This window comes from Hippocampus guttulatus, chromosome 1 (assembly GCF_054856545.1).
Source record: "Hippocampus guttulatus isolate MCC_2025c chromosome 1, RoL_Hgut_1.0, whole genome shotgun sequence".
Taxonomy (NCBI): Eukaryota; Metazoa; Chordata; class Actinopteri; order Syngnathiformes; family Syngnathidae; genus Hippocampus; species Hippocampus guttulatus.
The window spans coordinates 1,197,967-1,213,013 of record NC_141261.1 but is presented as its reverse complement, the minus strand read 5'-3'; the positions used below and the strand labels follow the sequence as shown (position 1 = coordinate 1,213,013).

Below are 15,047 nucleotides of genomic sequence, written 5' to 3'. Positions count from 1 at the left end.
ATTGATAAGATGGGGACATATTCCAAATTTAAAGGGTGAAAATGGGAGTCAGTATGACATTCCACCAGTTTTATTTGTATGTCGAGCTTCAATTCTCCACGCATGAAGTGCACTTTATTTATTTTTTGTTTGGATTTTACAAAAATATGTTCCTCGTTTATTCCAATGAATTTCCATGGAAAGTTTTCAACTTTGAGAGCTCCCACTCCTATGTCATGTTCAATACCAAGTTTAGTCAAGTAATTTGGTCACAGGAATAACAGCCTTATCTTGCATCTTGTAGGACAAGCTTTCGTGGCAGAACGAGTACGAGATTTACAGCGTGATTGGCATGAAGCATGAAAATATCCTCCACTTCATCGGCGTGGAGAAGAGGAACAACAACCTGGACTTGGAGCTGTGGCTCATCACCACCTACCATGACAAGGTAGGCTGCCTGGAAAACTTTCTTTTCCTATTCAAGTCAAAACACGTGACTAGTGACCTGTATATTGCGGATGCACCTGTTAACTCTTTATTTCCTGCCCGATTCCAGGTTGTTGTTGTTTTGGGGCCATGTTATTGCATTGATGTAGTGGATTGTTCTGCTTCCTTAAGATGTTGTGGGTGTCCAGATTGTCGTGCTTATGCACACCCGTCAAGAAAAGTTGTAAATTCTGGAAACCATCACATTTTCAGAGTTCATCATCCCTAATCATACCGTCTTATATCTATGTAGGAAAGCGCGCTTTGTTAGCACACTAAGCTTCCCCAACAGTTTGAATCATTTCACCAATGCCACCTTCTTGATCTGAAAAATGATAGGCGCACAGTGTAGTGCACTCATCTTTCTACTTGGAGTAGAAATCGCTTGGAAAACATTTGTGTTGAAGGACTTTTTGGCAAGGTTGCACTAGACGGAGCACATCACAGTTAAGTGGCTCGTAAATCAGCCCCTGTAATTGTTTTCTCAGCAGGGGTCTTTAGAGGATTCATAACTCGGATCTGCACAACTCCTTCGTCCGGTTTGAAAGAACAGCCTTGAAAATGGTGAAATGTTCGTCGGCCTTCAGTTGTTTTGGCACAGCTGGAGCCAGGATTTTTCATGATGCCCGACAGCTGATTAATGCCACCGTAGGTCTGAATGCGAGGGTCGAATTTCACACATAGCAGCTCTCCTACAGCACCACGTGTACTGTACCTGCAAAACGGCCTTTCTTTTGATTTTTTTGTCTGGCCAATTCCCATTAAGACGGCTGTTTTTGTTCTGGGATCTTGAGTCATCTGCTTATAATACTGTCTTATAAAAATTAAAATTAAAAAAAACAGGACAAACCGACGGATCAGTGGAACGTCAACAGGTGCTGTTTGCCCTCTAGTGGTCATTAGTGTAGAAACGTCAGAATTTACTTGCCAGATTTTTAATTTATTTTTTGCACTGCTGACACTGTAAGGGCAGTATTGCCAGCAACCATGCCTCTCAACTCAATCTATATTGATTACTGTATCACACAAATAATTGCATAGAGCCATCCCCGTTTCAGTGAGCAGATGTACACCCTGTGCATAATACAAGTTACTATTAATGATACTATTCATTCCAAATTGATATTTTTCATAAATCTAAGATATCCTATTTATTGTTCTTCGTTTTATTGCTAAAATTGGATATTTTTTGAGAATTAAGTCAAAAGCATTTTTAGAGGTTAATGTGAAGTATGATGCTCGAATATCCTAATATCAGTGGCATTACATAGCATCAGTGATACTATCATTTATTGTGATATCAATTCAATATATCCCCCCCCCCCCCCCAAATTTCTTGTGACAGGTCCATCTAACAAAAACTTGGCAGACAATTTGCTTTATGATCACTCCCTGGAAGTTTAAATTGCTGCAGAAATTAAGGATGATTTGACATTTGAAGCTAATAGGGAGTTAAATAAGAAATCACGATATGATATGATGTGATGGATTCAAAAGCCTGAATGCCAAAACTGACAGTTGGCTCCCACTGGCAGGGCTCACTGACAGACTATCTGAAGGCTAATGTGGTGTCCTGGAATGAGCTGTGCCACATCACTCAGACGGCTGCCCGAGGTCTGGCCTACCTCCACGAAGACATCCCGGGACATAAAGATGGACACAAGCCCTCCGTTGCTCACAGGTTCTCCGGCCGGACCTCTGAATCAGTGTCGCATTTCTTCTTTCCATGCTCAATTGGCAATTGAAAATCAGAAAATGACAAATTGATTATTTTGTGGTTTTTGATTGGGGACACGGAAGACACAGACGAATGTTGACTTGTGGAAAATCACTTTTTATACCACCGCGACTTCCATTCTCCTTTCAGCCGTGCAATGGCACGCAGGAACTTTGTGTTTATGTCTCAGTCGCCCAGGTTGCCTAAACACAACCAGTTAAATATTAATTCCGTTTTTAAAAGTCTTTTTAATCATTTTATTCACTTTTTAATGATATTAAAAACCAAATAAAATAATCACCTTTTTTTTTTTTTTTTTTTTTTTCTATTGCAACTGAAAATGAAAAGAAGATTGGAGAGCTGTTGTTGTTTGGTGCTTCCTGTCATCCTAAACCTCCGTGGTTCTGTTTCAGGGACATCAAGAGCAAGAACGTGCTTCTGAAGAACAACCTTACAGCTTGCATCGCTGACTTTGGTCTTGCGCTTAAATTCGAAGCTGGAAAATCAGCAGGAGACACACATGGCCAAGTATGCTCAGACACCTGCCTTGTGTAGACTGTCCGCGTTTTATGTTCTGTGTTGTGTTTATTATTTTACTTTGTTAACTCTTTTGTTCAGCGCTTTGTTACAGCTGCCGCTGTTGTGAAAGCGCTGTATAAATCGGCATGTATTGTATTATATTGTGCCATCCGTAATGTGCTTTTGACCTTCGAAATGTGTTTCCTTTGGACATAAAGGTGGGAACGCGGCGTTACATGGCTCCAGAGGTCCTCGAGGGAGCCATTAACTTCCAGCGTGACTCCTTTCTGCGCATCGACATGTACGCCTTCGGTCTTGTCCTGTGGGAACTCTCTTCACGATGCACTGCCGCGGATGGTGAGCCGCTTCGCTGATCGGCCGTTGCTGGATCATGTGATAATATCGTAATGACAACGTTAATCGGGGAGTCGTGTGCCACCAGGCCCAGTAGACGAGTACATGCTGCCCTTTGAGGAAGAGGTGGGTCAACATCCGTCTCTGGAGGACATGCAGGAGGTGGTTGTGCATAAGAAGTTGCGCCCCTGCCTTCGAGACTGCTGGCAGAAACACACGGTGCGCCCTGTTTTCTCCCCCCCCCCCCCCCCTCCCCTTTAAATTGTAGCTCTATTTTCAAAATGCACTTCTCGTGCAAATTTTGAGATGTTGAGCTTTTGCCTGAAATTTCAGGATGAATCAAAAATGCACTATTACCTTTACAGGTGGCCTGAATTTGACCATCTCTAGACTTGTAAATCCACGTCCCACTGTTCAGTGTTTTAATATTGTTTTCACTTGCTTTTCTCAAACAAGAAGTGTAATGGCAAAATTCAAGACGGATGTTTGATTCACAAATAAATCGATGGAATTTACAGTCATCTTCATCATCATGATCGCATTTTGACATCATAAAACCCAGACAACACACATATGTTCTTTCACAGGTCATACAGTTCAAAGCAAGCTCAAAGCACTGTCTTCATTCAACTGTCGATGAAGCGGCATCGGGAGCAATTCGGGGTTCCGGATCTTGCTCAATGATGTCGTGACATTGTCACAGAGGCTCAAGAGCAAACTTGCAACATTTAGGGTTGGCTGATTCTACCGCTTGAGTTGTGCCAGCCCATCTAACAATTGCTGAATTGACGAATCTCCATCAAATAGGATGATGTCAATAATCAAGTCTACTGGAGATAAAAGCACGTATAAGCTTCTCCTGCTCCGATTGAACGTCCTCGGAAATGTTTTGATTGATTCGTGGATCTTTCTTTTTTAACCTTCTGCTCCATGTTGCAGAACAGCGAGTTGTCCAAAAAGTACCACGACACTGAACAGTTGGTCATGTGCATAGAAATGTTTGCGTGCGGTCAAATTAATTTCAGCTCTAAAGATTAAAGATGAATATCCATCACTTGCCAATAGAGTAATTGTTTCTCGCCGCGATAATCATGTTGATCTTCTGGCATCCGTCAGGGTCTAGCCATGCTCTGTGAAACTATTGAAGACTGCTGGGACCACGAGGCCGAGGCCCGACTCTCCGCTGGCTGTGTAGAGGAGCGCATTGGCCAAATGCAGCGACAGGCTCCAATTATCGGTCCTGAGGAGATCGTCACCGTCGTCACTATGGTGACCAACGTGGACCTCCCACCGAAGGAGTCCAGCTTATGATCAGCCAACGCGCTACCCGACGAGCATCGGAATCAGATGCGGGGCATGAGCAGCTGACCCTGGTTGGTTGGTTGCGTTAGCTTTTGTCATTCTGGTTTGGTCGTCGTTTTTGTTGTCGGTTTCAGTTTTTGTAAAGTACCGGCCGCTACTCGCGCTCAGGACATACCATGCGCCCACCTCACCACATCAAATGATCTCCACCTCATGTCGACGTGTGTGCCTGAGGATTTGAACAGTTGGAACCGTTTAGGCTAATTATGACAGAGCAAACGAGTGACGGTGCAGAAACGGCGAGACTCGACAAACGGCTGGATCACGGTTTTATGTACGACACGTCAGAGGGTCAACTGGATCTTCAACAGTGAGAAAAGACCTTGCAAATTTGCAGAATTTCACCAAACTCTCAATACATTAAAAAAAAAAAAAGAATACGGGCATGTGGCTCTTGATACCTTTGCTGTTTTCTTGTGCGTGTATTTTTTGGGTTGGTTGTTTGTTTGTTTGTTTTTGAAGTATCGACTAACATTCTGCCAATAAGCAACGGCTTTTGAATGTTTATAGTGTAATGCTGCTGTACATAATGTATTATGAACCCAGTCGACTTGTTAATCCATTTTATCTTGTTTTAAGGGGATAGGGTGGGGATGGGCCGGGCGATCCATTTTTCAAGCATTACGATGATAAAAACCATAGACCTCCTTCAACCAGGTATACCTCAGTTCAGATGGACACACATGATTAGTCCCTCTCACTGTTCATAGTTACAGCTCACTCATCACCTTTCACAAGCTTCATTACATCGAAACGATATAACCCTTGTTGGTGCTCATGGGTAATGTAGTTAGCAGACTATCGGTAGGCATGGCCGCACATCAGCGAGTGTTCCCGCTTCTTTGCTTGTCAATTGAATACCTTGCCCTTTGTTTAGCCATGATTATTTTTTTTTTCTTGCAGTTGATTAGTTAGCATTGCTCCAGCAAAAGGAAGCGGTCAAAATCTTACAGCCCCGTCAAGTTTGTGTCCCCCCCCCCCCCCCCCCCCCCGTTTCATTTGGAAATTTGTTAATGTTGTCTGAATTATTATTATTTGTTTTTTAATAGCCTGAATGCCACAGTAAATCAGCCCTTGTTTGTCTTCGAGGTTTCAGATTTCAAGTGTGGTTTTGAGGAAGGTTCCAAATGTACCAGCCCCGTTTTGGAAATGTATTCAGCAGAGCCAGCTCAATTCTTTATTTGATAGCACACATCTCATTTGACTACTATTAAGGGTTTTCGCTCTCTGTTTATACGCCTCAGGAATCTTTGCTAGCCATCCTCGTCACTCTCGCGATTCTCAGAACAGCGTTTGTCAGGTCGTGACTTCTTGTGCTTCTTCTCACTTCATCTCGACACTAATGCTGGACAGTAAAGTCACAAGACTGCCGTTCTTTGTTCAATTCAGGTTACGGTGTGAGCTCGCCGACCGAGGCGTTGTACCAGGTCTCGCTTCCGCACTGGTTGTGACTTTTAACGCTGCACCTTTCATAGTCAAATCAAGTCACCACAGTAGTAACGATCCAGGTCGGGTTCCCACCAAACTAAACTGCCAGTCATATGCCGTTTCCGAGCCAAACGCGTCAAGTATGTGCCGCCATCAAACGAGAGTAGACGAGGGAGCGCATCTTTCATCCTGGTGCCATTTCTTCCACCGTACAGTCGTTACTCTTGTAGATGTCAGGCCAAACGGATGCATCTGTCGCTGTTGTAGAGGCAACAGGGTTTTTTTTTCTTTTTTCCTCCAGCTTTTTATTTGCTCTAATGGACATCAAACACCGGTGCCGGTAAAACTGCAGTCTCTCCTCGAGCTTTGGGTTTGTTCCACATGATGCGGTTTTAAAATCAGCAGATGAGTTGGGGAAATGTGTGAATGCAGACACCGTTTGGCGTTCTAAAAGTGAGCGGAGCTGTGGACTGTTGTCTGTTTTCGCGTCGTAATTCAGAACTGCTGTTAAAGTCAAGCAGACCCAAAGCTTGGAATGAAACATTATTTCAGCAGCACGGTAGACCTGAGGGAAGTCAAAGCCATCAATGTACTTTGTTACCGCAGCATGATCTTTGCATCAGTGCAACGTTCTCCTTTCTCTTAATTCTGCTGTCGCTGCCCCTTGATTGGCTCCTTGTTTATTGCCCTCTCAAAGCTTGGCACTACCTCACTCACAGGGATTTCAGGTTGCGGGAGGTGTGGCAAGTAAACCAAATTGAAAACTCTCCTTTCATCAAGCCTTTGCAATTTCAAATCGCTCCCGCTATTCAGATTCCCATTAGAAAAGGGAAATGATCTGCAATGTGTAGTTAAACCCACATCTTGTCAACAGCGTCTGACTGTTCAGTGACTTCAAACTGCATCAGTGAAACAGTCCCAAAACGCCATTCAGGGATTCAGTACTACTATGCTTTTCTATGTTCTGGCAAGTTATATGCAACCAGAGCCGCAAACCACTCAACACTTGAGCTGCAAGGGTGACTTTCAGTACGCACGCAAATAACTTGGGGTAGCATTTAATTTTGATTTTAATCCTTGCATATTGACGTGCGGTATTTATTTTTTACTCAAAGACCTGAAGTTATGGGGCTCCAAACTCGGCTGCAACTCAAACCACTAAGAGTTGGCATGAGTTCAGCTTGTCGTTTTGCGGGAAATGGGTTGGGGTATCCTTACTTGTAATTCAGGAAGGACTTCAGTTCATTCTTTTAAGAAAAGATGCAAACTGCTCCTGACTCTTTCGTCTCCGTACTAAGACCGCAAATGAATGAATGTTGTTGAGACTCCTGGACTCTGGTTTGGTGTACTTTGACAGATCAGGCGTGGCCCGCGCATCTAAGTCGGGCTGCGCTTTCAGCTGATCATCCTGTGATTGTGCTGTTTTGGTAGAAAACGGTCCAACTGTTACAGGTTCATTCATACGCCTCCTGACGAAACCAAAATCAGCGGGTTGCTCATTCGTTCAAACCACAGAAAGAAGCACTTCAGTTGTCTTCATGAAGCACTTAATGCGTTTCCAAATGAGGTCATGGGAGACAATCTTGGAAAATCGGCTCGACTCGTGGCTCCGCCGTGGTCTCGGTGTTCAATAGGAATATTTAAAGGTGTATGAATGGATTTTCCCAGCGAGAAGCTTTACCCTTTCGATCCTGACTTCCTCCAGGCCAGCGGCATTTCTGTGCTTCTGAATACCAGTGAATCATTTGTGTCTTGTTGCCCTTCTATTGAAAACAGCCGAGGACCTGTACAGACATGCGAACGTATTAAATCAAGTATATACTACGAGCTGAATCTTTATAAGTGTGTGTGTGTGAAAAATCGGTTTCCTATACAGAACATTCATTTGTATTTCTTGTGTTTTGGTTTCAACTGTCCACCACAATTGAGCTTTGTGTAAGCTAGAGGCTCATTGGAGTATTTTGCAGATTTTCCCCAGAAAGCACTTAAAAGTGGTGTTGCTCAGGGAACCCGAGCAGTTCCCCTGACATTTGCAATACTCTCGATGTGATCATGAAATCATTTGCTCCTGGTGTTCCATTCCACCGCCTCAACTTCCTTCTTGTCCCTGCTGTTGTTAAGAATTCAAGAGGAAGCGTTGATCTCCAATGACCTCATTACCACGACTGTGATCGTTTGGTTGCGAGGTCAGAAGTTTCTTTTAAAAAAAAAAGGAAAACAAACAGAAAAAAACACTACAAGTTTCTGACCCCACTATTCTTGAGGTTCTCTAAAATGCAGCGCTGATCAAAGACATACAGCTTCTCATGGGGAGAACACAGAAGGAAGGTTCTTTTCCTTTTGGGTCACTGGTCTTCGAAGATAGATACACGATGGAATATGTGTGTATTTTCATGTCGGTGACAAAAGAGATGAAAGCCATCAGCAACTCTGGACTCATCCCGCAAAAGATGAACCTGATCTGTGATCAGCGCTGTAACTGGTGTTAGCCGGTGGAGGTTTTTAATCCGTTTAAGTGATCCATGTGATGTAAATAAATGTTTCTAGATTGTGAGAATTGACACTTGGCTTTTCTTTCCCTGCATGCACACACGTTTAAGTTTTGTGACACTTCACATCTCTTTCTGCAGAGCCAAAAATACAGATTGGGTATGCGACATTCAAATACACAAGGTACACTGACACAACCTGAGGAGGTATTTTCTGTTTTAAAAAAAAGTTTAAGAATTACACTTACTTGTAAAAGAATGTTGCTGCATTTTGGCACGGATTATTTAACGAGTGCGGGTGAGCGTCGTTCAGCAATGCCCCTTACATTAAAACCTCAGACTGTCATCAAAAGATTAGCTTTATTCTTTGAGAAAGACAACAGTACAACGATAAAATGACACATTCTCTCTTACATGGTGAGGATTTGAACCCTAACCGAAGGCAGACATGCCCCACTGTTTGATATCTGTGGGGCATTGAGGATACTTGTGCAGGGCCTCTACGATTTGACTGCTGTCCAGCGCCAGGTTCATCAACTGGTATTCATGCTGCGTTTTGGCGCAAGAGCCGTCAACGGGTCGGATCAACTCCAGCTGCTGCAGATGCTCAAAGGCCTGCGGGAAGCAAGAAAGCCGCTGGTGACAATGCCTGCGGGTTAAAGGAGCTTGAGCGTTTGCGGCCACCTTCATGACAACAGGCTGTTCAAAGTTGTACACGGAACTGGACTTCCTCTGGAGGAACTTTTTAAATTCTGAAAATGAAAAGGGGTCAGAAAAGAAGCAAACTGATCATGTCCGTTGGCATGTTAATCGCCCGTACCGTTGTGAACCATCTGGAAGTTGAATGGCTCTCCTTCGTAGACGTCATTGAGGTGCTTCATGGCGATGACCAGGCACAGCTCGAGGATCGACAGACCTGAAGGAAAGCAGGATATGCAGCGGCCGATGTGAACTGAAGGGTCCGACCATCCAACTCCATCCCTGAATGATGCCGTTCTGTCATGTTTTATTTACCATGAAGCATATTGGACTTTGCATCGCTGAAACGCAGTCTGCCGGCTTCCAGTATGTCGGCAGGTTTGATGGTTGGATTTACGGTAGAGATGCGACTTAAACACAACATCTGGGAGGGAAAATACAAATCGGGTTCAACTTTGTGACATGGAGTCAATATTCACTCATTCGTTTTGGAGAAACAAATGGCAAAGGTTTTCTAGCTTGAGTGATGATCATTCCCTCACCAGTAGCATGTGCAAAGAGCGGAAGTCTTTACTGGAGTTAAAATGCCTCTGTAAAATCCCCTCCACTGATTTGTCTTCACAAAATCTCTGGTGATAAAATATGAGAACAAACAGTTATAAGACTCTAGTGCTGTTTGACGGCGCCAACGTTTGTTTGCCTTACCCGCACGCTGCTGTTCCAGTCGAGCGCGAATTCCCTGTCGGGGAAGTCGTCGGGCAGGCTGAGCTGGGATGCGACTCGCTCCAGGTATTGAGCGAAGGTCAGAGTGCTCAGCAGGTGGATCTGACGATGGGAAAACCGCGATTTCACCCGCTTCTCCAGCAACTCCAGGACATCCTGACAACCGGCGCAAAAACCTCCACTGATTTTACATTCCCTGGGAACCTACTGTAAATGGCGCCGATTTAATGGAATGACTCATGAACACCCCCATTTTTTACATCAACTTTGCCAGATGTCTGAATCAGAAACAATAAAGACACAATCGAGTTCAAATAATGATGTGAACTTGACAGGAGGATAACCGACCAGCCTGCAGGTGAGCCCGACCACAGCAACTGGCGCCTGGGCCGACTGAGACACATCCAACAAGTTGTAAAGCAGAGTTTGGTTCTTGTGGTGAGCGAACAGGTCAAACTCATCCAAGACGAACAAGACTGGTCGCGTGGTGCTGCGGTCGCCTAAGCACAAACTCGTGTCAAACCAGCAAAGGGGGAAACAATGCCGCAGATTTATCTGCGTGTTGTGATCTGACCTTTCTTCAGCGCCTCCAGCAAGAAGACCAAGTTCTCCGCAAAGCTCCCCTGAAACCGATCACATTCACGTCACCATCCATCCATCACCAGCACACAGTGGAACCACGGAGCATTTCAGAATGCCCTCAAACAAGAGCCACTAATTTCTCAAGGGAAAGACTGGGAAGCAAACCTCCATCATCGGGTGTGTGAAAGGTATTTTCTCAAATTCCCACAATGATCGTGTTAAATATATCTGAATTTCAACTTTTTTTTTTTTTACCCTCATGCAACCTATTTTTTAAACTGACAATTATACATTCAAACCACGGTGGTAGAGAACATGACGTCTTTTGCCACCGTGATATTTGTGTGGTGATTTGGCATCAAGCAGCAGAGGGCGGAAGTAATTATCGCCCGTGCATAGTACGTCTACAGTTACAAAATAAAGTTATAACACAGTTTCTTCCTGGAAGAAAGTCAGTAGCCAGCAAAAGTGCAAAAATTGAACATTTTCAATTAGTGGTATGCTCACTTTTGTTTCCTCGCGGCTCAGACATTAATTTGTGTCGAGTTATTTTAAACTAATTAAGTTTACAGTCGAATCAGCTCTACAATGACGACTTCACATTGTAGCAAAGTGTCATTTCTCCAGTATTGCCCCATGAAAAGATACCGTCTAAAAAAATATTAACATGAATGTGAGTGGTGTATTCACTTTTGTTGCGAAATGGTAAATATGTGTGTGATGGCTGTAGCATTCTCACATTTAAAAAAAAAAACCCTCAACAGAAAGTAGTCTTGAGTAAGTAAATAATCTCAAAAGAATATTACATTGTTAAATTGCATTCACTTTTTCAGGGAATTGAGCTGACACTCACAAACACTTTGTCGCCAACAACATTTTCCAGGTTGAGTTGGCGTGTTATTTCTTTTAGGGCTATTCGGTCATCAGTCTGCAAGAGGCCTGCGCAAAAAGACAAAAGATGTGTTGAACTTGGACTGGAGCAAAGAAGAGTGAAGCGGTGACCCACCGTTGAGATGGACCTGCAGGAGGTTTTTCTGCACTTCCTTTTCCTGCAGCAGATCTCTTAACACACACTTGAGGAGCTGCATACAAAAAGCACACCACCAGTGCACCACGCTGAGATGAAAGAAGCACGGGAGCAGTTCCTATGTGATCTCACCGCAGTTTTCCCTGATCCCCTGGGACCGATGATGAGCACAGAGTTACTTTCCCCGTTGTTGGCCGTTCGCTGGAGCAAGCCCAGTAAGTGCCTGAAATGAAAACATGAATTCAGGGAGATGCGACAAACAACACTCCAGAGAGAGAGAGCAAGTTGAAATGTACTTGTGTTGGGCCTCTGATGCCTCAAGCCGGCTGGGGATCCGATTGTGGCAAAGTCGCTCCCTCAGACACTTCTGAAGCTGATATTGCAAACACACATTGAGGAGTGTCAGTCACTCTTGTTATAAATGAGAAACCTTACTCGAAAGAAAGTCAGCAGACCTGTGAGATACATTCTCCGATTGGCTTCGAAGCACCTTTGGCCTTTTGTTTACTCATGATCACGCCACTCTGGAAAGACTATATCAAGGGAATAATGATTTAATAGACAAGAGAAAAGGCGTGCATTTTGAGGATGAGAAAGACAGATTAACAGAAACTTGCATGCAATGAGACATTTCAAATATACCCTGACAGACACACGCATGAACTATTGAAATATTCAAGTACACATATCTTTAACATCTAACACAGCGACCAAGTATTTCGTTACTTCCCACCATTTCTCGTTGTTCAGTTGCAATTAATTGCGATTTGATCACAGAAGTTCACGCAAAACCACTTTGTCTCGAGAAGTGAACCAGGTCGATGGTCGATTATACATGAATTGCTTTGACCATAACCCGACATAGATTGACAGATGTCTTATTACGCCAGTTCAAAATTATGAACAAGCACCTTTTTGCAAACGTATTTTGGGCTCGATCGCAAACATGTTTATCCAAACTAAATTTACTCGCACGATGTTGATATATTCACGTTGTTAAAATAACGTCTGAACCCAACCATACCCAAATATCGTGACTCTACCTCGCAAAATCGGAAAACAAACCTTCGCGGGATAAGACACGTCTATGTATTTCCGGCTTTTTACTGCAGTTCCGCTGTGGTCGTCGCTGATTGGCTACGAATCCCTCTGACATCTTCCCGCCCACATAAACATGCACAGTAATATCACAAAAATCAAAATTGTACCATAAGCGTTTTTTTAAAAAATTATATACGAGCAGTATTTCTCAGGATTATCACAAAATAATCGGGAATTCTGTTCTTTTGGCACGTTTCGTTAGGACTATCTGTACATCTAGTTCCCCTTCATGTCCCCACGAGAGGGCTGTGAATAAACGCTTTCGATTAGAATGGGGGAAGAAACCAACAGCACTTGTGGTTCTCCATTATGTCCACACGATGGCGTAAATTAACCATACTAGACCCGGGGTCACCAACCTTTTTGAAACGAGTGCTCCTTCTTGGGTACCGATGAATGTGCAGGAGCATTACCAGTTTAACTGACACACACTTCTGAAATAAATACGCACTAAACACTATCAATAATGTTATTAATAACATAATAAATATTTCTCTCAATAATTAAGAAACAGATTGCTTTGCAGTGCTTTATTTGATTTTTTATCAATCTCTGCCAGTATTCACCTTTTGAAATGTTCACTTTTACAACATTCACAAAGTGCCATCACTGGTGAGCTATTTTTAGAACAGGCCCACGGGCTACCCTTGTGGCCCTTGGGGGCTATCTGGTGCCCATGGGCATCATGTTGGTGACCCCTGATTACTCTTTCCATCCCGGGAGGGAAATTTGTTGGCACAAACAGCAATATTCACAGTTACACCGAATAAAAAAAACAAATACAAAATGTATGTGAATCTGCGCCAGAAGAAAGAGCACCAAGATTTTTTGTGATTAGCTGTGTGATTTGCTGTGTTACATGTTGGCCATAATAAATTGTAAAACCCACGCAGGCCCGGCGAGAACATGCAAACTCCACACAGGGAGGCCGGAGCTGGAATCGAACCCGGTACCTCTGCACTGTGAAGCCGATGTGCTAACCACTGGACTACCGGGCCGCCTCCAAAAAATAGTATAAATCTGAAATCGTAACCCTAATCTTAAAACTCAACCTTACTCCATACACATAAGCAGTTGTTTCAGTCTGCGAGCTACCGGTCGATCCTGATCGATGTAATGGGCACTCCTGCTCTAACTTAAATCGTAACCACTGAATCCCCTACCCTAAACCCCATAAGCCTGAACCTCTAACCCGTAACCCAACTTTAAACCCTGAGCTCCAACCCTGATCCCTAACTCAATCTTAAACCCTAACTATTGAACCTAAACTCCGAACCCATGTACCTAAAACCGTTTTCCCAAATCCTAACGCCAATAGTTAGGTTAGGCTGAGGTTAAAGGGTTAGATTTAGGGTTAGAGTGGTTGGGGTTGGGGTTCGGGATTAGGGTTTAGGGTTAGGGGTTAGGGTTAGGGTGGTTGGGGTTGGGGTTTGGGATTAGGGTTTAGGGTTAGGAGTTAGGGTTCGTGGTTAGTGGTTAGGGTTCGGGTGGTTGGGGTTAGGGTTTAGGGTTTAGGGTTAGTGATTAGGGTTAGGGAGTTGGGGATTAGGGTTAGAGGGTTAGGAGGTTAGGGGTTAGGGTTAGGGTTAGGGGTTGGGGTTAGGGTTATCTAGTGAATATGACATATAATAATATAACATAATGTTATATAACAACAAATAGTGAACATGATTGAAAATATACATTGAGATATAAATCCAAAAAAAGAGGTTGGTTTTTGTTGGATTTGGGTACAATTTGGGAGTATTTGACTCGAAACAGTTCAGTGGAATGGTGTGATGGATTTAAATGGCAACGATGATTTTCGACAGTCATCAAGTTGGACAATACCATTTGCTTTGAGGTCAGTTCCTCTTCCCTTCTGGACTACCTGTACTGTAATATCCATCCATTCATGCATCCGTTTTCTGAACCGCTTTATCCTCACAAGGGTCGCGGAGGGTGCTGGAGCCTATCCTAGCTGTCTTCGGGCAGTAGACGGGGGGACACCCTGAACCGGTTGCCAGCCAATCGCGGGGCACATGCAGATGAACAACCATTCACGCTCACACTCACACCTAGGGACAATTTAGAGTGTTCAATCAGCCTGCCATGTATGTTTTTGGAATGCGGGAGGAAACTGGAGTACCCGGAGAAAACCCACGCAGGCCTGGGGAGAATATGCAAACTCCACACGGGAAGGCCGGAGCTGGGAACGAGCCCACAACCTCTACACTGTGAGGTCAACGCGCTAACCACTGGACCACGGGGCCGCTACTACTGTAATATTATTGTCTATATTTATGAACATTATATTAGTTCGTTGTTATTAAATATGTGTCCTAGTATGATAATTACTATTAGATACAGTAGTTTTAAATATTTGTTTATGTATTTATGAACATTATTATTATTATTAAACATTTATCCCCAGCACTATAATTACTGTTAGATAATTTTTTAAATATGTATTTATTTATTTTTAGGACGGGTATTCATGGTCGTCAGATAACTGATAGCGTGTTGGGTCTTTTGGGGGAGCATCGCTTCTGTTCTGTCGCCAGCACGCATGCGCAGAGACGCTCTCCATCATTTCCAAGAT

At 43.6% G+C, this 15,047-nt stretch overlaps 2 protein-coding genes across 5 annotated transcripts in view; one reads left to right on the top strand and one right to left on the bottom strand.

Annotated features, from left to right (window-relative positions):
• LOC147209963 (activin receptor type-2A-like) overlaps nt 1–8,406 on the top strand; it is a 38,503-nt gene extending 30,097 nt beyond the window's left edge. For both annotated transcript variants that reach the window (XM_086126233.1, XM_086126312.1), the window contains 6 exons: nt 284–427; nt 2,001–2,146; nt 2,596–2,710; nt 2,920–3,058; nt 3,144–3,274; nt 4,172–8,406. In XM_086126233.1, the coding sequence (XP_085982359.1) occupies nt 284–427; nt 2,001–2,146; nt 2,596–2,710; nt 2,920–3,058; nt 3,144–3,274; nt 4,172–4,366 (870 nt within the window). In that variant the 3' untranslated portion in view covers nt 4,367–8,406. The remainder of the gene's footprint in view (nt 1–283; nt 428–2,000; nt 2,147–2,595; nt 2,711–2,919; nt 3,059–3,143; nt 3,275–4,171) is intronic.
• A 269-nt stretch (nt 8,407–8,675) lies between these two features.
• Nucleotides 8,676–12,477, bottom strand: orc4 (origin recognition complex, subunit 4). Of its 3 annotated transcripts, none has more exons than XM_086126539.1 (13): nt 12,431–12,477; nt 11,821–11,898; nt 11,662–11,738; nt 11,345–11,588; nt 11,192–11,277; nt 10,331–10,379; nt 10,105–10,256; nt 9,739–9,912; nt 9,576–9,662; nt 9,349–9,457; nt 9,155–9,250; nt 9,019–9,086; nt 8,676–8,949 (listed from the first exon to the last, which is right to left on the bottom strand). In XM_086126539.1, the coding sequence occupies exons 4-13, from the start codon at nt 11,424–11,426 to the stop codon at nt 8,767–8,769; spliced, it is 1,086 nt and encodes a 361-aa protein (XP_085982665.1). In that variant the 5' UTR covers nt 11,427–11,588; nt 11,662–11,738; nt 11,821–11,898; nt 12,431–12,477; the 3' UTR covers nt 8,676–8,766. The 3 variants fall into 3 exon arrangements, with proteins under 3 accessions (XP_085982665.1, XP_085982551.1, XP_085982582.1); XM_086126425.1 differs by having other exon boundaries at nt 11,345–11,420; nt 11,498–11,588; nt 11,821–12,457; XM_086126456.1 differs by having other exon boundaries at nt 9,739–9,858; nt 11,345–11,420; nt 11,498–11,588; nt 11,821–12,457.
• Between the last annotated feature and the right edge of the window lie 2,570 nt (nt 12,478–15,047).